The 27,441-nt window shown below is 36.8% G+C and overlaps 1 protein-coding gene across 6 annotated transcripts in view; it reads left to right on the top strand.

Annotated features, from left to right (window-relative positions):
• The window catches only part of IFT80 (intraflagellar transport 80), a 138,344-nt gene that overhangs the window by 42,055 nt on the left and 68,848 nt on the right, over positions 1–27,441 (top strand). For all 6 annotated transcript variants that reach the window (XR_012519158.1, XM_074405590.1, XM_074405587.1 and 3 more), the window contains one exon: positions 408–545. Coding sequence is in view for 5 of the 6 variants with exons in the window: in XM_074405590.1 (XP_074261691.1) it covers positions 408–545 (138 nt within the window). In the remaining variant the exon portion in view is untranslated. The remainder of the gene's footprint in view (positions 1–407; positions 546–27,441) is intronic.

Raw genomic sequence — 27,441 nt, 5'->3', positions numbered from 1 at the left:
AACAAGACTCTGTCTCTACAAAATTTAAAAAATTAGCCAAGCGTGGCAGCATATACATGTCAAAATGTACTATTAAATTTAAAAGGACTTAAAATGGATAGATTTTATGTTCAGAGATTAAGTAAAATCTGAAAATTTTGACAATGTTATAAAATAGTTTCTTTCTGAGATATTTAGGCTTCAAGGAATACATCTTTGTTTTCCCCTTGTGTGATGGTAAAGGTGTTTAATTGCTAATAAATAAGGTGCTGATTTTTAAATTTTTATTAGCTACCTTACTGGAAGACAAACTTGTTTTTCTGCAGTATCTGTTATAAAATATTTTTATTTTATTTATTTATTTTTCTTTCAGTTTTGGCAAACTTCTCCCTGATATTATAAAAGATTTTTAAAAATTGCTTTTGTAGGTATGGGATAGTTATGGCCGCCTGCTGTACAATTCACAACCTCATGAGCATCCTATTACTTCAGTTGCCTGGGCTCCAGATGGAGAATTATTTGCTGTTGGATCATTTCATACTTTACGCTTGTGTGATAAAACTGGGGTAAGTTATAGTGGTGAGCAATCACAGATGTGCTGTCATAAATGTGGTAATGCACAACACACATGGTTCTCAGTCCTTAAAAAACATTTTCAATGGATGCATTTGGTTGAATCTTTCTAATTTGTCTTCTTAATATGCTGGTTCAATCAATTCCAGATATATGGGACCAAAATCTGTTTAAGTTTGAAGAATGGAGCACATTCTCTACTATTTTTTTTTTCTGGAAATACTTATTTTGAACATGATTGTGATGGAGGTAAAGTACTAAAATTTATGCCCATTCAATATGGAGAATTCAGGTTGAAACTTTTTTTCCTAAGCTTTCACTGACTTGAAGCTCATAAACTTTTTTTTTTTTTTTTTTGCTGTCAGTATGTTTCATATGAAATCTCAATTGCATATTTTTTGTAAGGAATTAATAGTACATTTGAAAAATTGTCATTTTAAGACCAGAGGACATGGCTGGATGTGGTGTTTTATGCCTGTAATCCCAGCACTTCGCAGTCCAAGGAGGGAGGATTGCTTGAGCCCAGGAGTTTGAGACTAGCCTGGGTAACAAAGTGAAACTCTGTCTCTACAAAAAAATAAAAAAATTAGCTAGGCATGATGGTGCATACCTGTGGTCCCAGCTACTGGGAAGACTGAAATGGGAGGCTCACTAGAGCCCAGGAGGTGGAGGCTGCAGTGAGCTGTAATCATGCTACTGTACTCCAGCCCAAGTGGGAATTAGACCCTGTCTCTAAATAAATAAATATCCAAAGGACACAGTTTTCTTTGTCAAGAATTCATATTTGAATACATGCAAGAATTTTTCCTCATGAGAGAATATGCCCTCCTTCATACAAATTCTGTTTAGAACCTAGGAAATAGCCAAGCTCAGCAGCATTTACTCATTGTGCTTGAATGAATTGTTCATTGAAGTACTGCCATAGCAGCAGCATTATGTGGTAAAAAGAGTTTGAGTGGGCTATTTTATACTATTCCTAATTGAGGAAATCATATAATTGTTCTGTGGCTTATTTGCCCCTAATGCAGAAAAAGTTAGAATTTTTAGAGCTTTTAATCTGTTAAGATTTCTGGTTACTTGTTTTCTATCACATAAAATATGAAGTCCTCTGCGTGGCTTTAGAAGCTCTTTGAAACCTGGTGCCGTAAAATCCATTCAGTCTTTTCTCCCGCAACTCTGTGTTCAAATCACATTGAATACTGGCTCTCGAACCTTTCCTGCCTCTTATTAACATCCCCACTCATTTTCTCGTTTCATGAAATACTTTGATTTTTGTCTTAGACCATAGTGAGTTCTACCCATTCTTAAAGGCCTGTCTTATGTTTGACTTCCTTTGAACATGCCTTCCATTGACTCCAAAGTTTGTTTGTATATTTTTCTAATTTCTTTTCTGCTAGGTCCCTCTTTTCTCAATTACAACATCAGGATGTTAAATTATCCTATCTAATTACTTAAGAAGCTTTTACTTCTGATTTTCCCCATCAGTGATTATAAATCTATGGAATATGTAGTCTCATTTTCACAATGTATTATGTTCTTACATTGTCAAAAAGTTTAATGTATATTATTTTTGACTCCTTTGTCTATAAAATCCCATAGTTCAATAATTCTCTATTATCTGTACAACACAGTAGATATTCAACAATTTATTAATAAGTCAATTTAAGCATAATTTCACTTTATCATTTTGATTAAAGTATTTAAAAATTTTAAAAACTTGAATTAAAGCTTTACCTCATTAAGCACCAAGTCTTATTTAGGATGTTAATAACATCTATCTTTTATTCAATAAACATTAAATATATACTACTCATCAGACAGTGTTCTAGAAACTGGGGTTATAAATAAGAAAAAGATATAAAGACTTTCACCCAAGTTGTTGACAGTCCCGTGGAGAATTAGACTAAAAGATTTATAGTAAGTATGTTAAGTGCTATACAAGAGGTTTTTTCATACAAGCACTGCAAATATGTGGCAGAGCCTAACTCAGCCTCTGGGACATTTCTTCAAGAGCAGAGCCTTGAAGAATTAGTAATTCTCCAAGGAGACAAAGTTGGGGGAAGAGAGTTGCAGGCAAAAGAAACCTCTTGTGAGCCGGGCGCGGTGGCTCAAGCCTGTAATCCCAGCACTTTGGGAGGCTGAGGCGGGTGGATCACGAGGTCAAGAGATCGAGATCCTAGTCAACATGGTGAAACCCCGTCTCTACTAAAGATACAAAAAATTAGCTGGGCATGATGGCGCGTGCTTGTGATCTCAGCTACTCAGGAGGCTGAGGCAGGAGAATTGCTTGAACCCAGGAGGCAGAGGTTGCGGTGAGCCGAGATCGCGCCATTGCACTCCAGCCTGGGTAACAAGAGTGAAACTCCGTCTCAAAAAAAAAAAAAAAAAGAAAGAAAAGAAAAAAGAAACCTCTTGTGAATCAAAGTATAAAACAGTATGTTGCTTTTTGTGTAATATCTGTAAAATTGTCATGTCATAATACCAGAAGATAATTCAGAAAAGATAGATGGATTAAAGTGTTTGCTATGTAACAGAATCCAGATTTCAGTTTTTTAAAATCTAATTATGTTCTGTGGAGGCTCCTTTGGGGCTGCTTTGGGGTGGAAAAGAGGTGAGGGAGTTGAGCTCCTGATATCTCTCACTACCTGCAACCAGAGCAGCTCCAGTTATACTGTTTGAGCATCTAGTATAGGATTTTCTTTGACCAGCTGAAATCGTGAAGTTGGAAATTGAATGTATTAGTCAGTAGAGAGCCATGGATTGTGTGTAGTAACATAATAGTGTTTAAATGTTGGAAATACTGCTTTGAGGTCAAAGGAACAGTGATTCAAGAGAGGGAATAAACAAAGGTAAGGAATCATAGTTTATTAGAAAAATTAAAAGTTTAGTATGGCTACAATAGTTTGGAATTTATCTTGGGGGCAATGGTGAGTCACTGATCCATTTTTGATAGTTGCCTTATTAAATTTGGAATTTTTGGGGAAGCATACTCTAAGATCATAAAGGATAGTTTAAAGGTACACTAGAGGCAGGATGGTTAATTAGGAGCTCTTATAGTACAAGAAAATGATGACGTTGGCCTGAATAACAGGGAAGTAATGGAGATGGAAAGAAATAGACAGATTCAGGAGATAAATCCTTGGTGTCTAAGTAGAAAGAGTCAAGAATAATTACCTGAGTATCCATTCAGGTACCTTACTGTTTGGAGGTTGGCCTGAGAATAATGCCCTTTCATGCCCTGTTCAATCATTACAATAGTAACCCAAGTTACCTAAATTTTAGCATTCATAAGCATCACCTGGGTATTAGAAAAATACACATTCTTGGGCACTGTTTGCAATAGGGACAATCAAAATCTTCAAGAATGAGGCTCTGTGAAGTGATATTTTTAGGAAGTTTCCTAGTTGTCTTTATGCAGGTTGTCCTTAAAGGGCACTTGAAAGAAGACGTAGTGAGATGTTTGATATTCCTTTTGAGTTCTGAAAGGAGCAATGCTTACTCTATTGCAGAAAAAAATACCTGGAATTTGGAGATGAAATAATAAACTATAATTCAGGTGATACTAAAAAAGAATAGTATAATAGAAAAATATATTTCTTTAAAATCTCAGGTAATTTATTCTTCTGATTTGTTCTAAGCATGTTCTTCATTTAAAATTACTGTTGGGTTATGTCTGCCATTTTGCTGCAGCAAAACTGTTTATAGTATATGAATCGTGTGATGATATTATCTGTTAATATTCTAGACATTCTTTCAGAATAACTAGTTGTAAATACTATTCAAACACTTAACTTTCATTCTTTGAATTATCAGTAGATTTTTTGTTTCATTTTCTGCCTTGTGTATTTCCACAAAAGTATTTGGAATTCATTTATGCAATCATTTCTTTTCTTTTTACAGGGTTTTTATTAATCCTGTTAACATATACAGTTATCATTTAGATTTTTATGAGTTACTTAATATTTAGATTTTTATGAGTTACTTAATATTTAGATTTTTATGACTTCATGTGTTATTTATCTGTGTGTATATGCATATATATGTATATATATACTCTGAATATTTGTTCAAATCTTTCTGGAGGATATGTTGACATTATATATCAAAAACCCAAGAAATATACATATACTTTAACTCAGCAATTCCAGTTCTAGGATTTATCCTAAGGTAGCAGTAAGGTAAAGAATGCTTAGTGGAGCATTATTTATAATTTAACAAATGAAAAGCAATCTAAATCTCTAACAGCAAGATATTATTTAATTATAGAATATAAGCCTTATAATAAATTACTATATAGTTATTAAAATGATAATTACTTTTATAATACCATGAAAATGTTTTAAAATATATGACCACAAGAAAAAAATAGTGACAGACTTTATGCATATGATCTTATTAGTACATATCTGTATAAATGAACAGAAAAATAATCAGACATGATATAACAAATTTTAACAATGGTATGTCTAAAGTTTGTTGATTTGGTCACAGGTAGTGATAGTGATTTTTCTTCTTTTTTGCATATCTACGTTTTCTAAATGTACATTTTTAGATAAAATGTACAGTTTTTGAAAAGGGAAAAAATAGCTTTATTCTTTATTTAGTTTTCACTAGATTCTGTAATCATGTAATTCAGCCTTTGTCTTTTAAAAAGTATTGTTTTTTGAAGCTATCCAATTTATTTTAGAAATATTTATTAGTTAAAACATGGGAAATTATTTTTAAGGTGACTTTTTTTTTGTGACGGAGTCTCACTCTGTCATCAGGCTGGAGTGCAGTGGCATGATCTCTGCTCACTGCAACCTCTGCCTCCTGGATTCAAGTGATTCTCCTGCCTCAGTCTCCTGAGTAGCTGGGACTACAGATGCGTGCCACCACACCAAGCTAATTTTTGTATTTTTAGTAGAAACGGGGTTTCACCGTGTTGGCCAGGATGGTCTCCATCCCTTGACCTTGTGATCTACCTGCCTCGGCCTCCCATGTTCTGGAATTACAGGTGTGAGCCACTGTGCCCAGCCTGATGACATCCATTTTCATTGGGGAATAATTCTGCTTACTAAGATATAAATGCTATGAGCATTTTGAGTTAAAAAATTATCTAAATATTTGACGCTTTTTTTTTTTTTAAACAGAGTCTCACTGTCACCCAGGCTGGAGTACAGTGGCGCAATCTTGACTCACTGCAATCTCTGTCTCCTGGGTTCAGGTGATTCTCATGCCTCGGCCTCCCGAGTAGCTGGGTCTACAGGCATGTGCCACCACACCTAGCTAATTTTTTGTATTTTTAGTAGAGACGGGGTTTCACCATGATGCCCAGGCTGGTCTCAAACTCCTGAGCTCAAGTGATCTACCCACCATGGCCTCCCAAAGTGCTAGGATTACAGGCGTGAGCCACCATGCCTGGCCCCTGCATATCTTTTTTAAGAACGCCAAGCAGACATTGCCTTTACAAAGTTTACTCTTTTGTTGATAAGGTATATATTAAATAATTATATACTCAGTTACTTATAGTTGTAATACATTTTAAAAACAGGAACAGGCTGCTCTTAGTAATGAGAACTAGTATGTCTGGAGGATCAAGGCAGGTTAGCGTGATCAACAGGTAAGAAGGGCAACACTTATTGAGGGTCTTCTCCTTTCTGCTTACCAAGTAAGTAGATACAGTACCTGCTGGTGTCAACTTAGAGTAAGTTGACCCAGCTTACTCTTAATGGTGTCAATTTAGACCTGAAAATGTAAGTCAGCTGGTGCTAGCTGCTTTTCTCACACAGTGTTTTCTCTCTCCAGGGAAAAAAAAACTTCTAGACTTCTTTTAAAAAGTACATATTTTCTTTAATTTGGAAATGTTACCCTTAAATGTAGCCCTTCTTTCTTTTTGTTTCATAATATGTAACTTAAAGCAGTCTAATGAATGTATGTCTAAATAATGTATATATGTATATAAAAATATATACATTGTATATACATATATAAAAATGTATATAAAATATATATAATAATGTATATAAAAATAATGTAAATAATAACTTATCCAGGACCAGATTTTGTGAAAGAATTTCATTGTTACATACTATAAGAATCTAATCCTCAGGAATGATCTATACCCTAGCATTTTCCACAAATTTATCAAATTTCTATTTAGTGTTTGAGAGCTCTTCACAAATTTTTAGTTGAGTGCAGTGTTTCTTAACATTTTGTTAAAAGTTCTTATCTAGGCTTCCTTGACAGAAATTGAAGAGTAATTTATAATATTAGCTTAAAAGAATGACATTGGTGTGAATTTCCAAGTTTTCTGTGCAAATATTAAGCCTAGGAAAATGTGATCTTTTTGCGAGCATTTCTTTCTTTCTTTCTTTCTTTCTTTCTTTCTTTCTTTCTTTCTTCCTTCCTTTCTTTCTTTCTTTCTTTCTTTCTTTCTTTCTTTCTTTCTTTCTTTCTTTTTCTTTCTTTCTTCCTTTCTCTCTCTCTCTCTCTCTCTCTCTCTCTCTCTCTCTCTCTCTCTCTCTCTCTTTTTTTTGAGATGGAGTCTGGCCCTGTCACAAGTCTAGAGTTGCAGTGGTGTCATCTTGGCTCACTGCAACCTCTGCCTCCCAGGTTCAAGCAAGTCTCATGCCTCAGCCTCCTGAGTAGCTGGGACTACAGGTGCTCACCACCATGCCCGGCTAATTTTTGTAGTTTTAGTAGAGACAGGGTTTCAACATGTTGGCCAGGATGGTCTCTATCTCTTGACCTCGTGATCCGCCTGCCTCAGCCTCCCAAAGTGCTGGGATCACAGGCATGAGCCACTGTGCTTGGCCTTTTAAAATGTTTTTTAAGAAATATTTCCAGTGGGGAGAAAACGCTTGAGTACTTCTAGGCTGTTAACATTAATAATAGATTAAGTTTTGATTTGAATGCATTTTTCCCCCCAGTGACTAGAATGAATGCATTTTTTGTTTGTTTGTATTTTGTTGTTGTTGTTGTTTGATTTGGAGACAGAGTCTCACTCTGTCCCCAAGGAGTGCTGTGGTGCAGTCTTGGCTCACTGCAACCCCTGCCTCTCCAGTTCAAGCAATTCTCCTGCCTCAGCCTCCTGAGTAGCTGGGATTACAGGTACGAGCCACCACACCCGGCTAATTTTTGTTACTTTTAGTAGAGACCGGTTTTCACCATGTTGGGCAGGCTAGTCTCAAACTCCTGACTTCGTGATCCGTCTGCTTCAGCCTCCAAAAGTGCTGGGATTACGGGTGTGAGCCACCACACTCGGCCTCATGAATGTATTTCTTAATATTCAAGTGTGTAACTGGATTTATGATAGGAATACTTGAAAAAGCAGAAACTCTTATTTTTTTATAGGCACATTACTCCAACTCCATTGTTATATAGTAAATCCAATTTTCCCATCAACTTTCAAGTATTTCCTTTGGTCAAAAAAGATCATCACAAAGCCTAGGAGACTCCAGTTCCTGTTTACGTCTTCTATTTGAGCAGACATTTACTTGTATTGCTTCAGAACTCATTTTCTGGCTCACTTTTGTGGACTGTGGTTCAAATATCAATTTAGTTTTTAAAGCCATTGCAGTACTATTCTGATCTGCCCTGCTTCTTTTCAACCCAGAGGCAAATTTGAAACCTAGGTAGCATTACACACTGTAGTTCAATTACCAGTTTTACTGTGTTGGTTCTAGTCAGTTTCATGTATGGACTGCTTACTAGTACTCCAAGGCTTTCATACTTTGATTTAAAGACTCTATTTCCCCAGCTCCCTTCTCTCCATAATCCTTCCCTAACTCTCTTGTTGAAAAGGGGTTAATATTGTCTCTTTGCTGTTGTTAGTGCAGACTGGGGATAGTAGGCAAGGATGTACTACACAGCCTTTACGGAGCTCACTGGGGAGGGCCACTGCATTATTATTGCAAAGCTGGAATGGTCTGACAGGGCTCTGTACCTCACTGTCTCTAAAGCATCATGTGGGGAAGGGGAGGAGTGCCACCACTGAATTGCGGGTTGACAGGTTGTTTTGTTTTTCTTTTCTTCTTTCTTCAGCACTTTAAGGATGTTGTCCCCACTGTCCTTTGGTCTATTGTTTTTGATCAGAAAGTGATTATTTGTATCATTGTTCCAAATATAAATGGCATTTATCTCTGGCTCCTTTGCAGACTTCCTCTTTGTCTTTGGTTTCTAGCAGTTTGGCAGCATATGATTGTCTTCATATTTGTCTCGTTTGGGTTTCTCTATACTTCTGGAAAATGTAAACTTATGATTTCACAAAACTTGGGAAATTTGGGGCCGTTGCTTTTTCAAATAATTTTTCTATCTTATTCTCTCTTTCCTTCCCTTTGGAAGTTCAGAACTTTTAGACTTTTTAATGTTGTTTCACAGGTCAACAAGTCTCAATTTCTTTTTTTTTCTCTCAGTTTTTCCATTTGGATAATTTTTCTTGATCTATCTTTGTTTATTAACTCTTTCATTAGTTGATTCTTCTCATATGCCTATCCAGTGAATTCATTTCAAACATTGTATTTTTTAATTCTAGAATGTCCATATGGTTATTCTTTCATAATTCCTATTTCTCTGCTGAGATTTTCACTGTTATTACATGTTCAGGGACTTATTTTTCACTAAGGCTTTGGTTGTAATAGCTGCCTTAAAATCATCATTTGCTAATTCTAACATCTTGTCATTGATTACCTTTTCTGTTGTATTGGTTTTCCTGTGCCTTTGTATGACTAGTAATTTTGGGTTGTACTCCGAACATTGTGTATAATGCAAAGTAGAGACTGGATTCTGTTGTGTTTCTCTAAAGAGTGCTAATTTTTTGGTGTCTATTAACAGGGACTTAACTTGTTTGAACCTCAAACTGTCTCCTATGTCAGGAATCAGGCATCGAACTCCTATGTGGTAGTCAGAAGATAAGATCTCTGTGACTTTATTCTTTCTAGGACCTTCCCCCATCTATGGTGGTCACCAGAACTCTGCCCTCTTAATCTTTCTACCAGTAAACCGTAGAAACTGTAGGTCTTTATCTGAGGTTGAGCTATCATGCTTAACATCAAGTAGGATCTGTTCTCTTGGTAAAAGGTTGTTTAAAAAATGGAAATTCATTCAATACTGCTGAGGCAGGAGAATCACTTGAACCCAAGAGGCAGAGGTAGCAGTGAGCCAAGATCGTGCCACTGCACTCCAGTCTGGGCCACAAGAGTGAAACTCCATCTCAAAAAAAAAAAATTCAAAAATGCATTGTATATTAATTTGTTCACTTATTTTCATATTTATTAATTCTTTTGCAAATATTTATTGAGAGTCTGTTACATACCAGACACTTGCCCTAGCTGTTAAAGAAAATCAAGAAATACATTCTTTATTATTGAGAGTTTTTATTCCATCAGAGGAACAACTATAAACAAAAAAGTAAAAGTAATATATGTTAAATGGCAATGAGTGCTATAAAAATTAAGCTCGGAAAAGGAGATGGCATTATTTTAAGTGAAATGATCAGCGAATATAAAAACAAATGTATAAACTGAATGTACTGGATGGTAAGTAAAATAAATATGGTACAAGTAAATTACCTTTTGGATAAAAATTAAAAGTCATAGTACCATAATGTTTTCTATGTTATATAATACATTTTATTTTTACCTTTGATTTTAAAGAAATGCTTGATTCCAATTGTAAGGGACAAATGTTTAAATTAACATATTTATTATAAGTAAGTAAATTATACAGTATATTAATGAATTATACTATATTAAGCAATAATGTTCAAGGGGAAAGATCTAAATATAAAAAAGTACTTGGCCTCATTTTTAATTAATTGACATTATTGCTTTTATTTATCAGCAGGTGGTGCTATTGCTTGTGTGAGAGATAACTTTTTTTGTGATTCTCATTTTCTGTCATTGAATATTCGTTTAGGCATTATAATAAAAAGACATCTCTCTGTTCATCTATTCAATTAAAATAATTGCAATGAATAGATGAACAGAGAGACTTATCATCTGCAGTAACTGGCCCCAAACATCAGTTGTTGTACCCTAAATAGAATGTAAGAAACTCTGCATCTATTTTCTCTTCCACTTAAACTTACTTTGTGAATGTACAGTTTTATGAATTGAATTCATTGAACATGGCCGAAGTTTATGCTTTTTTTCCCCACAAAACACAAATCTACTTTTATTTACATTTCATTAGCTTAAACCCTTAAGGAGTACAACATCACACAGATTCTGTGTCCAATGGCCTTAGCTGGAAGATTGCTTCAGATTTTGGCACCAACCATTTTACTGTTACCATGGGCCCAAGTTATCTTTCCCCAGATTACTCTAGTTTGGTTTGGTTTGCCACCAGGAGTCACTATGTTGTTCTTTATTTTATATACATAAGCGTATCTCTTTCGCAAATAGAATTTCAGTTTCATCTCAAACATAAACACCTTCAACTTAAAGAAGAGCTGCATCCTCCCTTTGTTTCTGGAGTCCCCACTTAGAGCAAGCAGACATGATCTTGTACTACAGCCTTCCAGACATATTTCCCTTTTAGACATCCTGTTCCCAGCAGGCCTCCACAGGCTCCAAGATGGCAGAAATAGCCAAAGATTATACTTTTGAGGATTCTTTCAATGTAATATGTTTATACAGGAGTAGTAAAGAGAAGGGTGAGGTTGACATTGAGGAGGTACTTTTAAAAGTTCTTAGAGTCAAGTCATGCTTTTAGTTTAAATATTTATTTCCCTGTTGGGAAATAACCTGCATGCCTAAGCAATTTGGCAGAATACAGAAGGAAAAGTAGTCTCTTTCCTCAAAGGAATGTATCATTTTTTGATATATCAACACTTTATAAAACATTCTCAATTATTGTTCTCTCTATTGTGCTGTTTAGTATGATTGTTTATTTTGTTTAAATGTATGAGTAGCATTAGCATGTTGGTGGAGCCTAGAGTCAAGACTCCAGTGGCGAGTTTACGAAGTCAGAGGCCTCTTCTGGGTCTTGACATTTCTCATCTACAAAATAAATTGTCTAGGCTAAATGATTACCTTTCTCTTTTCAACTCCAGGATTCTATGATAACTTTCCCATGGGCATCGGACATCTTGCCTGCTTCCTCCTATAAGTGTTAGTGTGTTGTTTGTTTCTTTGTTTTTTAATATAAAGTTACTATATAGGAAGAGGCAGCACTGCAATGATATGCCAGAATTGAGAAAAACACAAGCAGTGCTGGAGAAGCGTGACTGATCTTATGACTTCATATTTACTCTATGTTTTATTTTAGTTGATGCAAGTAGAAGAAACCATTAAGCAAAAAGGAGAATTGGTTATAAGGATATAGGGATATCTTCCAGAAGCCAGGGAAAGGATGTAGCCAGACCTCAGGAAACAGGAACTGGAGTTCTAGGAGAACACAGAAAGTGTCTGTTTTCTTCGTGTCTTTTGTCTGATTCTGTCTGTATATCCAGGTCCTTTTTTTCTTTTCCAGTGATTGACCTTTTTTGTCCCCCTCCATTTATGTGCTGGAAAGTGACCAGTGTTAACAAGTCTCAAGTGTACATTTTTCTATTTGAGAGAGTAGTCAGGCTGACGCAAGCATCTTAGTCCCAGTTTTAAATACTCTCTCAGGGAGGGGATCACTGACTCAACTTAGGTTTAGTACACATGCCTGTTCTAATGAATTGTGTCTAGGCAGGTTGGGGTAGTATACCTATTTTGGTTCTTTTTTTTCTTTTTAAAAGCAACTTCAATAATTTAAAATACTTTGTTTTGGATATCTTTAGTAATCTAGTACCACATGCCAAGTTCCTACCACCACTTAGTGACAACATGGTCACATGGTAAAATTGTTATTTAGGCTTTTTTTTTTTTTGTAAATCATTGTGAATAAGTCCTTGAAAGCCAAAACCACAGATCACAAACTACATTTAAAAAGTGGTAAGATTTTGAGAGGCTGAGGTAGGAGGATTGCTTGATCCCTGAAGTTCAGGACCAGCCTGGGCCACATGGTGAGACCCCCATCTCTACCAAAAATACCAAAAAAGATTTAGGCAAGCATGGTGGCAGGCGCCTGTACCTGCAGCTCCTCAGGAGGCTGAAGTGGGAGGATTGCCTGAGCCCAGGAGGTTGAGGCTGCAGTAAGCCATGATCACACCACTGCAGTCCAGCCCGGGCAACAGAGTGAGAACCTGTCTCAAAAAAAAAAAAAAAAAAAGGAATAAAAATATTATTTTATGTGTTTATGGTCATATCTAAATATTAATCTTTAGAGAAAAGGAATACAATTTTAAATCCCCAAATTAACTGCTATATTCTTCCTAATGTAATTTTATGACTGTCTGAATAATAGGCATCCAAAGATACCCATGTGCTAATCCCCAGAACCTGTTAATGTTTTACCTAATGTGGCAAAAGGAACTTTGCAGATGTGGTTAAGGGTAGGGACCTTTAGATGGTAAAATTATCCTGGATTATCCAGTCATCCAATATAATTACACGAGTTCTTAAAAGCAGAGCACCTTTCCTAGCTAGGGGTTAGTGGATGAAGGAGGACAGATTCAAAGTAAGAGCAGCTCCACCTGCTGTTGCTGGCTTTAAAGGTGAAGGAAGTGGATCACAAGCCGAGGAATGCAGGTGGCCTCTAGGAGCTATGCAAGCCAGCAAGGAAACAGGGCCCTCAGTCATACAGTGGCAAGAAACAATTCTGCCAACAACCTGAATGATCAAGGAAATGGACCTTCTCCCAGAGCCTCCAGAAAGGAACACAGCCCTGTTAGCACACTGATTTTAGCTCAGTGAAACTCATCTTGGGTTTATAACTTAGAGAACTGCAAGATAATCAATTTGTGTTTTTCTAAGCCTCTAAATGTGTGATAATTTGTTATAGCAGTAATAGAACACTGCAGATATATCTGCAAAGTTATAAACTATATCTTTGTAACTCCATTTTAGGGCCAGTGTTAGCAATGAGTCACGTAGATGGATAACTTGGGAAGGATTTTACCCTTTTCTTACTGATAAAAAAAAAAAATAAATCTCTCATTAGCTTTATTGCTTTAAGAAATCATTTCTTATCATGGGAGTAACATATAAAGTTATTTTTATCAGTTCCTTTTCTAAGTAACTTGGGTAGCTGAGAACAGACTTTATAGTATGCTAAGAGAGGCATAGAATCTTTTTGCCCAGGAGATGGCCCTTTATGGAGAGTTGGCTAGTCGTAGAACACCATCAAGGTACTGGATATTTGGGGAAATGCCGGTGATATTTGCCCAGAGCTAAAAACCAAATTGGTCAGCCTCACACTTTTTCAAGACTGCCCTGCTTTCAGACAAAAATATGTTGTTAAATCTTCAAAAGCTAACAGCAGTTGATTGTTGTGTTCATCTTCAGTGATATAGTGCTTCTTCATAAGCAGCTCAAAATAACATTAGTTTTTTAGTTGGATATCATATTGTTAATACAGGTCACTTTTGTATCCTATAAATATCTTTTATAATTACTGTATTTTTTTCTACTTTTTGCTTACCTACTTTTTGCTTTTAGAAATTATTTGTGTCAAACAAAGCCAAAAATAATCTTTGTTTAATTTTCACATTCTATAACCGAAGAAAACTGTGTTAGCTGCAATTTGCTGTATAGAATTAGGGAAAAATAGAAAACCATTTTGGAGACAAAAATTGTGTTAAGTGGTTAATTAGATATATAGGATAAACATATTTTGGAAACATTTATGGCAAAAAATTAGTATAACAAAAAGCTAGAAAAAATAGTACCTATAATCAGAACAAAATATTTTAATGTTTTTGTGTACCTTCCAGGTTTTTGTCTTTGAGTGGACATTTTTTACATTTTGGTATTGATATACTTATTTATTATGTTATAGTCTCACAATACTCTTAAACAATGAAAGCAAGGCCTGACTATAATTTCTATAAAAATGGATTGAGGGGGAAAGATAATGGCAGAGGCAGCATGTTGTTTTTTTTTAATTGAGATATTATATACAGTAACTTATGTGTACAGCTCAGTAATTTTTTACATATGTAAATATCCAAGACACCACCATCCGTATTAATAAAGAATATTATCAATATTCCAGAAACATAGCATCTTGAAGATGCTAGGTAAACTGGAGTTGCAAAGCACTGTTTTGAATTACCTTTCATTGAGATTTCTCCTGTGTGATGTATACACTATACACGTTAGTAAACTTGCTTGTTTTTTCTCTTTTTAATCTATCTTTTGTTATACTGGTTTATCCCAGCAATAAACTTATAAAGGTTGAAGAGAAATTAAATTTCTTCTCCAACGTTGTCTAGGGAGCAGAATGTAGGGTAAAAAAGAGAGAGAAAAAAAGAAGCAGCATTTAGAAAGGAGAGCAGGAACCAGAAGAGGGTGGTATTATACAGTCTGAGAGATTTTTCAAAGAGCAGTGGTCAACAAGGTCCAGAGAATGCTCTTATCCCAGGGCCGTGTTCTTCTCCATGTCTCTATGCCATTCCCCAGATATACACATAGGTTCACTCACTCATCTCTTTCAGGTTTCTTTTTTTTGAGACAGGGTCTCACTTGATTGTGCAGGCTGGAGTGCAGTGGCACAATGATGGCTTACTGCAGCCTCGGGCTCTCAGGCTCAAGCAATCCTCCTGCCTCAGCTTCTGAGTAGCTGGGAATACAGGCACAAACCACCATGCTCAGCTAATTTTTAATTTTTTGTAGCGACAGGGTCTCACTATGTTGCCCAGGCTGGTCTCAAATTCCTGGGAGAAAGTGATCTTCCTCCCTTGGCCTCCGTAAATGCTGGGATTGCAGGTGTGGGCCACTGCAACCAGCCTGGGGGCAAATTTTTCTGTTTAGTTGGTGCCAAGCAGATGGGGGAAAGGGTGCCACAGATGTGGAAGTCCATTCTCTTACTGTTTGCTCAGGAGTTCTTTCATTTACCTGTGGCCCTAGGAACTATCTCATATTTATATTTGAGTTCTAGGATATTGAAGATGATAATCTTGGTGCTGTATATTTGTTTTTGGTTTTCTGGGGTGAGGGATGTGGTTGAAGCCACCTTATTTCTATGCTGCCATTTTAGAACCTGAAGTCTCAAGAGAGAAAACGTTTTAATACAAAGTGATAGAGAATTTAGGCAGAGAAGATCCAAGGTACATATAATAGGAGTCTTCAAAGATGAAGCCCAAAGCAATGAATAGAAGAAATATTAAAAGCTACCATTCAATAAATATTTCCTCAAAATAAAGGATTTGACATTGATATTGAAAAGACATACAAGATAACTAGGAAAATTGACCCAGATGGCTAACACCCAGATACATGCTAAGAAAACTATAAAAATTTAGAGAAAAGAGAAAAAAATACTTTGGCCATCTAAAGAAAAGACCAAGTCCCTCATAAAGAAGAAAATCAGAACATCATCAGACTTTGACAGCAACACTTCATGTCAGAAGATAATAAGTTAATATAATAACTATGTCTCAAAAAACATGCAAGCCAAAGATTTTACATAGAATCATACTTAAACTTTTTTTTTTTTTTTTTTTTTTTTGAGGCAGAGTCTCACTGTATGCAGGCTGGAGTGCAGTGGAGCGATCTCTCAGGTTCAAGCAATTGTCTGCCTCAGCCTCTCGAGTAGCTGGGATTACAGGCGACTGCCACCACACCTGGCTAATTTTTTTTTTTTTTTTGTATTTTTATTAGAGACGGGGTTTCACCATCTTGGCCAGGCTGGTCTTTACCTCCTGACCTCGTGATCCACCCACCTCATCTTCCCAAAGTGCTGGGATTACAGGCGTGAGCCACTGCACCTGGCCCATTCTTACCTTTAAATATAAAGGTCATAAGCAAACTATTATAAACATGTAAAAACTCACAGAATGATTCTATAAATGTTTTGAGGAATCAACCAGATTCAGATAAACAATACTACTAGAGACATAGTAAAATCAGGACTGATTTTGAGCATTTTATATTCATCTGTAGAACTAAGATAAAATGGTAGACACAAAAGATACAGTATATATATATATATACATATATTATATATATATACACACACATACATATTGACTATAGACACCAACATTGCAAAAATAGGAAGAGAATGAAAAAGAGTATAGAAAGGTAGAATTTGTTAATTGGCTTGTAGATATTAATTGGTAATAAAATGATACTACTTAAAATCAGATACGGAGAAAAGGAGAGGAGGGGGAAGGCTGTTTTTTAATTTTCATCTTGCTTATAGTGGAGAACAAATAGAAAATTGCCCTGAAAAATGTGTGGCATGGGGATAAGGTATTTTTATAAAAGTAATTAGCATAAACGTAATCATTAGGTTAAAGATACAAACTTTCCTGTATACTAAAGTATATCCTAAAGAAAAAGAGAGCAAATAAAATAGACCACCTATAAAGGCTGTTTGAAAGCCACAGATGTATGGACATACATATTACATAAAATGATAGAGTTGAGGTGAAACATATTGTTCATACTGTCAATAGCTATATAGAAGAGTATACATTCATGTATTACAATAGGTGATCTCTGGGACATAGTGCTAGGGATACACACACATACACAGATATTGAAGAAAGATGTTGCTTAAAAGAAAATTGGCCTAAGGGAAAAATAGAATGCAAAAAGATGCTTTAAACTCTTTTATAGTCATTTGTTTGTGGTGCTAATAGTGTTATTCTGAGTATCTATAGTGTTGTCTTAAGAATTGGGATTTTTAGGGCTGGGTGTGGTGGCTCACGCCTGTAGTCCCAGCACTTTGAGAGGCTGAGGTGGGTGGATCGAGACAAGCAGGTTAGCAGTTCGAGACAAGCTGGCCAACAAGGCAAAACCCTGTCTCTACTAAAAATAGAACATTTAACTGGGCATGGTGGTGGCACTTGTAGTCCCAGCTACTTAGAAGGCTGAGGCAGGAGAATTTCTTGAACCCGGGAGGCAAAGGTTGCAGTGAGCCAAGATCATGCTACTACACTCAAGCCTAGATGACAGAACAAGATTTCGTCTCAAAAAAAAAAAAAAATTGTGATTTTTCTGCCAAACCAAGTTTGACATTGTCAGCCTGGAAAACATAGTGAGACTCCCTCTCAACAGAAGAAGAAAAAAAAAGGAGTTTTTTTTTGGTTAATTAAAGGAGATCCTGAGGTAAGATTGGTGAGGGTAAGTGGCAATCTGATAGTTCCCAGATTTGAATGGAAAATATTAGAGTTTGTTTTTTATCTTGAAAAAATTACCTGTTTCTGTCCACTAAAAAGGCCTAGAAGAGCAATGATCAACTCAGTAATAGTGAGTATCCCAGCACTTGTGGGCATTCTTTAAATATTTTCCACATTTTTATAAAATGAACCAGAGCTCACTGAGAATTCCCTGGGTGAGCCAGGAAATGTAAAATGTGAATGTGGACATCTTATCATAATAGAAAACAAGGAAAGTGACTTTTTTTAAAGAAAGCTATGGGATCCTGTCAAGAAGACTTAAAAAAAAAAAACAAAACTTGAAAGAGATCTCACTGGCTAAAAGTGAGCCAATTTGAGCATCATATTTATTGAAACACATCAAATGTGTGTGTACTAACTGGTATAATGAACCCCTATTTACCCTTTACTCAATTTCCAACAATTGTCAACTAATACATATGTCATCTGTATCACCACCCACTTAAGCAAATCCCTGGCATCCTGTCATTCCATCACTAAATATTTCAGTATGTATCACTGAAAACACAAAGTCTGTTGTTAACCTTACCTCAATACCATTATTAAATCTGAAAACAATTAACAGTAATTTTTAAATATCCAGTCACTATTCAAATTTATATTTTTGAAAAGTGATGCAACCACATAACAACATTTTGGTCAGTGACAGACTGCATAAATGACAGTAGTCCCATAAGATTATAATGAATTTGAAAAATTCCTATTGCCTATTGATGTCACAGCCATCCTATTATCATATAACACATATCTTGTGTGTTCATGGTGATGCTGGTGTAAACATACCACTGAGGTGTCAGTCATGTGAAAGTACAGCACATACAATTATGTACAATACATAGTACTTGATAGTGATAATAGATGACTGTGTTACTGGTTTATATATTTCTTATACTATTCTTTTTTGGTGTATACTCCAACTTAAAATAAGAAGTTAACTGTAAAACAGCCTCACATAGGTCCTTCAGGAGATATAGCAGAAGACGACATTCTTATCATAAGAGATGACAGCTTCATGCATGTTATTGCCCTCGAAGACCTTCCATTGGGACAAGATGTAGAGGTGGAAGATGTGATATTGATGATTCTGACCTTGTGTAGGCCTAGGCTAATATGTGTGTTTATAAACAGTAACATGCTTGACAGGTTTGTAGCTTAGGAGCAATAGGCCATACCATATAGTCTAGGTGCTGTATCATCTATGTTTGTGTAAGTACACGCCGTGATGTTCACATGATGAAATCGCCTGACAGTGCATTTCTCAGAATGCATCCCCTTCATTAAGCAACACATGATCACAACGAACTAGAAATAATCAAGAATTTATCCTGCCTTTGATGTATATACCCCAGGGTAACCAAATAGGTGATGAGGAGATATTTCTTTTTGTAAAACTATTGCAGTTAGTAAGTGAAGAAAAGATTAGAAGATTACTCATTTTGCAACCCTACTGAATCAGTAGATGTAGGCAATGATCATCATTTACTAAAACCATAAGAAGAGAGGCAACAGGCATTAAATGCTTCCTCCTGGAAGTACATGTTATAACTCTTATTCATGTAATGCTGTCTCAGCATTTATCTTGTCTTGTCCCTGACTTGTTACTTTTGACCTACCTATTTTGAGATAGTCTCCACCTAGTTAGCATTTCATCTTCTAAATAGATAAGGCCCATACTCTGAACTGTTTGACCAGCTTCTACTTTTAAATGTTATGAACCTGATAATGTAATCCCCAAGCCCATGCTTAAACTTGTGCTACCTTCAAACAACCCTACCTGGGGGTTGTCAGGGGAAACCCACCTAGGTAAGACCTTGGACACCAATGAAGGCCTCCACCCAAAGGTCTCAGCCTCTCTCTTGCTCCCCATCTGCTGGTTGAGCATTCATGTTCTCAATGACACCCCACTGCCTTCTCTCTTAAATCTATGAGTAATGAACCTAATCTTTCCACTACTCCAGTCTGAATGTTCTTCACTGTGCCACGCAAAACCTAACTTAAATACCTCACTTAACAAATCATAACAGTATACAACATCACCTAACTTAAATACATAACTTAAATACCTCACTTAACAAGTCACAACAGTATACAATGTTACCAAAAACATGGAACCTGAATCTGATCAAGACTCTAAATCTAACTACTAATTTACAGGAAATAAAGAGAACAGAAGAAATATTAAACAACATGTTGAGAATGCAGAAGGCAAAATCCAAACTGTGGGAAATTTTATAGGACACACGACTCAGTTTCTTCAACAGCCACAAAATTACAAGGGGAGGCCAGGTGTGATAGCTCATGCCTGTAATCCCAGCACTTTGGGAGATCAAGGCAGGAGGATCACTTGAGCTCAAGAGTTCAAGAGCAGTCTTGGCAGCAGAGTGAGCCCTTATCTCTACTAAAAATAAAAACCCCAGTGTATTGGCATGCACCTGTGGTTCCAGCTACTCAGGAGGCTCACGGGGGAGGATCACTTGAGCCCCGAGATTAAGGCTGCAGTAAGCTATTATCGTGTTGCTGCACTCCAACATGGATGACAAAGCAAGACACTGTCTCAAAACAAAGAAAAAATACAAGGGTAAAATATGTTGAAGGAGAACATACAGATCAAAAGATATCTAAAAGACTTACCCATTAACAGTGATTTTACCTTATTTGCATCTTGATTGAAACAAACTGGAAAAAAATGACGATTGGGAAACTTTGGACAGTGACTTTTCATGATTTTTCAGTTACCTGTGGTCAACCATGATCTGAAAATATTAAATGGAAAATTCTAGAAATAAAGAATTCCTATGTTTTATATTGCACACTGTTCTGAGCAGCATGATGAAATCTCAAGCCATCCTGCTTTGTTTTCCCAGGACATGAATCATCCCTTTGTCCAGCATATTCACTCTGTATACATTACCCACCTCTAAGTCACTTAGTAGCTGGCTTAATTATCAGATCAACTGTCACAGTATTTCAGTGCTTGTGTTCAAGTAACCCTTAGTTTACTAACAACGGCCCCAAAGCACAAGAGTAGGAATGCTAGCAATTCAGCGTGCCAAAGAGAAGCCGTAAAGTGCTTCCTTTAAGTGAAAAGGTGAAAGTTCTCAATAAGAAAAAAATGATATGCTGAGGTTGTTAAGCTCTGTGGTAAAAATGCATCTTCTGTCCATGAAATTGTGAAGAAGGAAAAGTAAATCTGTTCCTAGTATTATATAGAACGTATAGTACTATCTGGATTCTGGCATCCACTGGGGGTCTTAGAACTTACCCCTGTGGATAAAAAGGGACCACTGTATACTGAAATATTTATTGATTAAATGATATGTGAGGGATTTGCTTCAAATAATCTGGGCCATGGAGAAGTGAGTGGTAGTACAGAGATGAGAATTAGCCATTAGTCGATAATTGTTGGAAACTGGGTAACAGGTAAATGGGGGTCTGTTGTGCCAATCATTCTCAAAGTCACTGGTCACTGGCCCAGTAGCTTCAGCACCCTCTGGGAGCTTGTTAGAAATGCAAATTATTTGACCCCAGCCCACATCTACTAAATCAGACACTCTGGGGTGAGGCCCAGGAATCCATTTTAATAATCCTTCTAGGTAACTGTAATGCACACTAAGGTTTGAAAACCACTGCTTTCTGTTATTCTTCCTGTTTAAATTCATGTTCGAAATTCAAATAAAAAGTGCAAAAGAAAAAAATTAGGTTATGAATATAAGAAGCCAAATGTACACATAGCTAGGAGAAGCTGGTTTAGAGGCTAAGACAAGGTTGTCTAATTGTCTTAATAGTTAGCAGATGAATTGGCAAGGTACTGTCAGCCAACTGCTAATGATAAACCAAATCACAATGGCTCTTTATTAAAATTACCTAGAGAACTTTTTTTTTTTTTTTTTTTTTTTTGAGACAGAGTTTCGCTCTTGTTACCCAGGCTGGAGTGCAATGGCGCGATCTCGGCTCACCGCAACCTCCGCCCCCTGGGTTCAGGCAATTCTCCTGCCTCAGCCTCCTGAGTAGCTGGGATTACAGGCACGTGCCACCATGCCCAGCTAATTTTTTGTATTTTTAGTAGAGACGGGGTTTCACCATGTTGACCGGGATGGTCTCGATCTCTTGACCTTGTGATCCACCCGCCTCGGCCTCCCAAAGTGTTGGGATTACAGGCGTGAGCCACCGCGCCCGGCCCTAGAGAACTTTTAAACACATATCCAGACCTACCCCCAGGAGTTTCTGGATTTAATTGGTTGGATCAGAGCCAAGGTTTTGGTTGCTTTTTAAAAAAGTTTCTAAGATGGTTATAATGTGCAGCTAGTATTGAGAACAAGTATCCTAACTTTATGTGCATAAGAATTATCTCAAGAGCTTGTTAAAAGCTTCGAGTCTCTTCTCCCCAGAGATTCAGATTCAATAGCTTGGGGTAGGGTTCGTCAATTTGCGTTTCTAATAAGCTCACACGTGATACAGATGCTGCTGGCTTGCACACTTTGAGTAACATCTTAAAGTAAGAGATAGTCTGGTTAAAGAAAGAGATACCTAACGTAAGTAAGAGTGTAGGGGAGAAAAAGAAATCTCTCCCCATCTTAGGTTCATGTATGAGGACCCTATAACAGAAGACAGATGAACAAGAAAAAAAAAGCATACAGTTTTATTTAATAAAAACTTTACATAACATGGAAGCCTTCAGAAATGAAGACCTCCCCACAAGAAACAGAGAAATCTGTGTATTTTTATGCTTAGGTTTTATGACAAACAAACAGTCATGGAAAAGTGTCCATAATTGGACAAAGAGGATATGGTCTAATGCTAATAAACTGGGGGAAATTTAGCAAAGCCTTTCTGTTCAAATTATTTTTCTCTATGTCCCTGTGTCTTTAGAGATAAGGATGTCTCTCCTTCCAGTACAGGGGAAGTACCTCTCTCTTGATGAACTGACCTGCCCTGGGAGAAGTGGGGAAGAAGGTTAGAGAATGACGTTCCTGCTTCTGCTGTGTTCTCTATGTCAATGTGCCATACTTTGGAGGTGGTGTGTTCTGAACCCCATCAAGAGGGATATTTAAAATTCATCTACCAGGGTTCTCACTGTCAGTACCACTAAATTACACCCAGGACAGCTGTCTCATTCCCTCTTAGAGGACAGTAATACAAATGTGAATCAAGTATTTCATAGCGTATTTGGGGAAGAAAAGAGAATTAGTGTTAAAAAGATCTCTTTAAAAAGCACAAATGATAAATGCATTTTTTAATTTACCAATAAAAATTATTCAATTTACTCATTGGAAAAATACAACCCTGTCTCCCCAATTTTATTTTATTTTAACTTTTAAGTTCAGGGGTACACGTGCAGGATGTGCAGATTTGTTACATAGATACATGTGTGGCATGGTAGTTTGTTGTACAGATTATTTCATCACCCAGGCATTAAGGTTAGTATCCGCTAGTTATTTTTCTTGATCCTCTCCTTCTTCCCACCTTCCACCCCCCAGTAGGACCCAGTGTATGTTGTTCCTCTCATGTGTCCATGTGTTCATCATTTAGCTCTCACTTATAAATGATAACATGTGATATTTGGTTTTCTGCTCCTGCGTTAGTTTGCTAAGGATAATTAATGTCCCTCCAGCTCCATCCATGTCTCAGTAAAGGACATAATCTCATTCCTTTTTATGGCTACCTAGAATTCCATGGCATATATGTACCACATTTCTTTATCCAGTCTATAATTGATGGGCATTTAGGTTGATTCCGTGTCTTTGTTATTGTGCTACAACGAACACATGGCTGCATATAATAGAACAATTTATATTCCTTTGGGTATATACCCAGTAATGGGTTGATGGGCCTTAGTTCTGTTATTAGCTCTTTGAGGAATCGCCACACTGTCTTCCACAATGAACTAATTTGCACTCCCACTAACAGTGTAAAAGCCTTTCTTTTTCTTCACAAGCTCTCCTGCATCAGTTATTTTTTTACTTTTTTTTTTTTTTTTTTTTTAGATGGAGTCTACCTCTGTCACCCAGGCCGGGGAATACACTGGCATGATCTCAGCTCACTGCAACCTCCACCTCATGGGTTCAAGTGATTCTCCTGCCTCAACCTCCCAAGTAGCTGGAACTATAGGCACCCACCACCATGCCTGGCTAATTTTTGTATTTTCATTAGGGACAGGGTTTAACTATGTTACAGGCTGGTCTTGAACTACTGACCTCAAGTGATCCACCTGCCTCAGCCTCCTGAAGCGCTGGGATTACAGGTGTGAGCTACTGTGTTTGGCCTGACTTTTGAGTAATAGCCATTCTGACTGGTGTGAGATGGTATCTCACTGCGGTTTTGATTTGCATTTCTCCAATGATTAGTGATGTTGAGCTTTCTTTCATATGACTGTTGGCCACATGTATATCTTCTTTTGAGAAGTGTGTTTTCATGTCCTTTGCCCAATTTTTAATGGGGTTGTTTTCTTCTAAATTTGTTTAAATTCCTAAGAGATACTGGATATTAGACCTTTGTCAGATGCATAGTTTGTGAAAATTTTCTCCTATTCTGTAGGTTGTCTCTTTACTCTGTTGATGGTTTATTTTGCTGTATAGAAATTCTTTAATTAGATCCTGTTTGTCAATGTTTGTCTTTTTTGCAATTGCTTTTGGCATCTTCATCATGAAATCTGCACCCATGCCTATGCCCTGAGTGATATTGCCTAGGTTTTCTTGTAGGATTTTTATAGTTTTGTGTTTTATGTTTGTCTTTAATCTATCTTGAGTTAATTTTTGTATATGGTTTAAGGAAGGGGTCCAGTTTCAGTTTCCTGCATATGGCTAGCCAGTTATCCCAACACCATTTATTTTTATTTTTTAATTTATTTTTATATATTTATTTATTTTGAGATGGGGTTTCACTCTTGTCCAGGCTGGAATGCAATGGCACCATCTCAGCTCATCGCAACCTCTGCCTCCCGGGTTCAAGCGATTCTCCTGCTTCAGCCTCCTGAGTAGCTGGGATTACAGGCATGTGCCACCACACCCAACTAATTTTGTATTTTTGGTAGAGACGGGGTTTATCCATGTTGGTCAGGATGCTCTTGAACTCCTGATCTCAGGTGATCGCCTGCCTCGGCCTCCCAAAGTGCTAGGATTACAGGCGTGAGCCACTGCGCCCTGCCCCAGCACCATTTATTGAATAGGGAATCCTTTCCCCATTGCTTGCTTTGTCAGATTTGTCCAAGATTAGATAGTTCTAAGTGTGCAGTCCTATTTCTGGGTTCTCTATTTTGTTTCATTGGTCTTTGTGCCTGTACTTATACCAGTACCATGCTGTTTTGGTTACTGTAGCCCTGTAGTAGAGTTTGAAGTCAAGTAATATATTGCCTCCAGCTTTGTTCTTTTTGCTTGGGATTGTCTTGGGTATTTGGGCTCTTTTTTGGCTCCATATGAATTTTAAAATAGTTGTTTTCTAGTTCTGTGAAGGATATTAATGGTAGTTAAATGAAAATAGCATTGAATCCATACATTGCTTTGGGCAGTATGGCCATTTTCACAATATTTATATATTTTTGACACGAAGTCTTGCTCTATCTCCTAGGCTGTAGTGCGGTTGCACGATCTTGGCTTGCGGCATCCTCCACCACACAGGTTCAAGCGATTCCCCTGCCTCTGCCTCCTGAGCAGCTGGGACTACAGGTGTGCACAATCACGCCCCGCTAATTATTTTGTATTTTAGTAGAGAGCGGGTTTCACCATGTTTGCCAGGATGATCTCGATCTCCTGATGTCATAATCCACCTGCCTTGGTCTCCCAAAGTGCTGGGATTACAGGTGTGAGCCACCGCGCCTGGCTTCCATTTTCACAATATTGATTCTTCCTATTCATGAGCATGGAATATTTTTCCATTTCTGTCACCTCTGATTTCTTTGAGCAGTGGTTTGTGGTTCTTGTAGAGGTTTTTCACTTCCGTTGTTAGCTGTATTCCTAGGTATTTTATTCTTTTTGTGACAGTTGTGAATGGGAGTTCATTCGTGATTGGGCTCTCTGCTTCTCTGTTTTTGGTGTATAGGAATGCTAGTGATTTTTGCACATCGATTTTGTATCCTGAAACTTTGCTGAAGTTGCTTATAAGCTTAGGAAGCTTTTGGACTGAGATGATAGAGTTTTCTAGATATATAATAGGATCATGTCACCTGCAAACAGGGATAGTTTGACTTTCCTCTCTCCCTATTTGAATACCTTATTATTTCTCCTTGCCTGATTGCCCTGGCCAGAACTTCCAATACTGTATTGAATAGGAGTGGTAAGAGAGGGCATCCTTGTCTTGTGCCAGTCTGCAAGGTGAATGCTTCCAGCTTTTGCCCTTTCAGTGTGATATTGGCTGTGAGTTTGTCATATATGGTTCTTATTATTTTGAAGTATTTCTTAAATACTTAGTTTATTGAGAGTTGTTAACGTAAAGGGATGAATTTTATCAGAAGCCTTTTCTGCATTTACTGAGATAATCGTGGTTTGTCTTTAGTTCTGTTTATGTATTGATTCGAATATGTTGAACCAGTCTTGCATCTGGGGATGAAGCCTACTTGATCATGGTGGATAAGTTTATTGATGTACTGCTGGATTCACTTTGCCAGTATTTTATTGAGGATTATTGCATTGATGTTCATCAAAGATAGTGGCCTGAAGTTTTTTTTTTGTTGTTGTATCTCTGCCAGGATGTTGGTTTCAGGATGCCTCTTAGAATGAGTTAGGGAGGAATGCCTCCTTTTCAGTTTTTTGGAATAGTTCCAGTATGTCTTCCCAATTTTAGTAACTATTAAAGACACTCTCTGCTGATTAGGTTTTGATTATATGGTTTTATTACTAGAGTAATCTAAAAGAGAGAAATCATTTATTTTTTTAGCTTTCATTTTGAATTCAGGGGTACATGTGCAGGTTTGTTATATAGGTAACTTTGTATCATGGGGATTTGTTTTTTTTTTTTTTTTTTTAAGAAAAAGAATAAAGAGGAAGAAAGAGAAAGAGGAAGAGGGAGAGAGAATGGGGGTATTGCTTTGCTGCCCGGGCTAGAATGCAGTCTAAATATGGGTATGCCTATAATTGTCCTTAATAATGGAGACATGAAAGAAAATGAGGGAAGAGAGTAACAAACAAGGAGCCAACCAACATTTCGTTTAAACTTCTAAGTTGATATGATGTGGTACTGATAAGAGTGTATATTTTGTGTAAAGTGGAGAGTTCTATAAATGTTAATTACGTTTACTTGTTCCAGATCTGAGTTCAAGTCCTGGATATCGTTATTAATTTTCTGTCTCATTGATCTGTCTAATATTAATGTTGAAGTCTCCCACTATTATTGTGTGGGAGTCTAAGTCTCTTTATAAGTCTTGTATGTCTGGGTATTCCTGTATTGGGTGCGTGTATATTTAGGACCTTTAACTCTTCTTGTTATTGCATTAATTCTTTTATCATTATATAATGTCCTTCTTTGCTTCTTTTGATCTTTGTTGCTTTAAATACTATTTTATCAGAGGCAAAAATTGTAACTTCTGCTTTTTATTTATTTATTTTTGCTCTCTGGTTGGTTTTGGTAAGTCTCTCTCCATCCTTTGTTTTGAGTCTTTGTGTATCCTTGAATGTGAGATGGGTCTGGATGCAGCATACAGTTTTAGTTTTTTGTCCGAATTGCCTGTCTTTGAATTGAGGAATTTAGTCAATTTAAATTTA

This window comes from Saimiri boliviensis, chromosome 9 (genome assembly GCF_048565385.1).
Source record: "Saimiri boliviensis isolate mSaiBol1 chromosome 9, mSaiBol1.pri, whole genome shotgun sequence".
Classification (NCBI taxonomy): domain Eukaryota; kingdom Metazoa; phylum Chordata; class Mammalia; order Primates; family Cebidae; genus Saimiri; species Saimiri boliviensis.
This window is presented reverse-complemented; position numbering and strand designations above follow the sequence as displayed.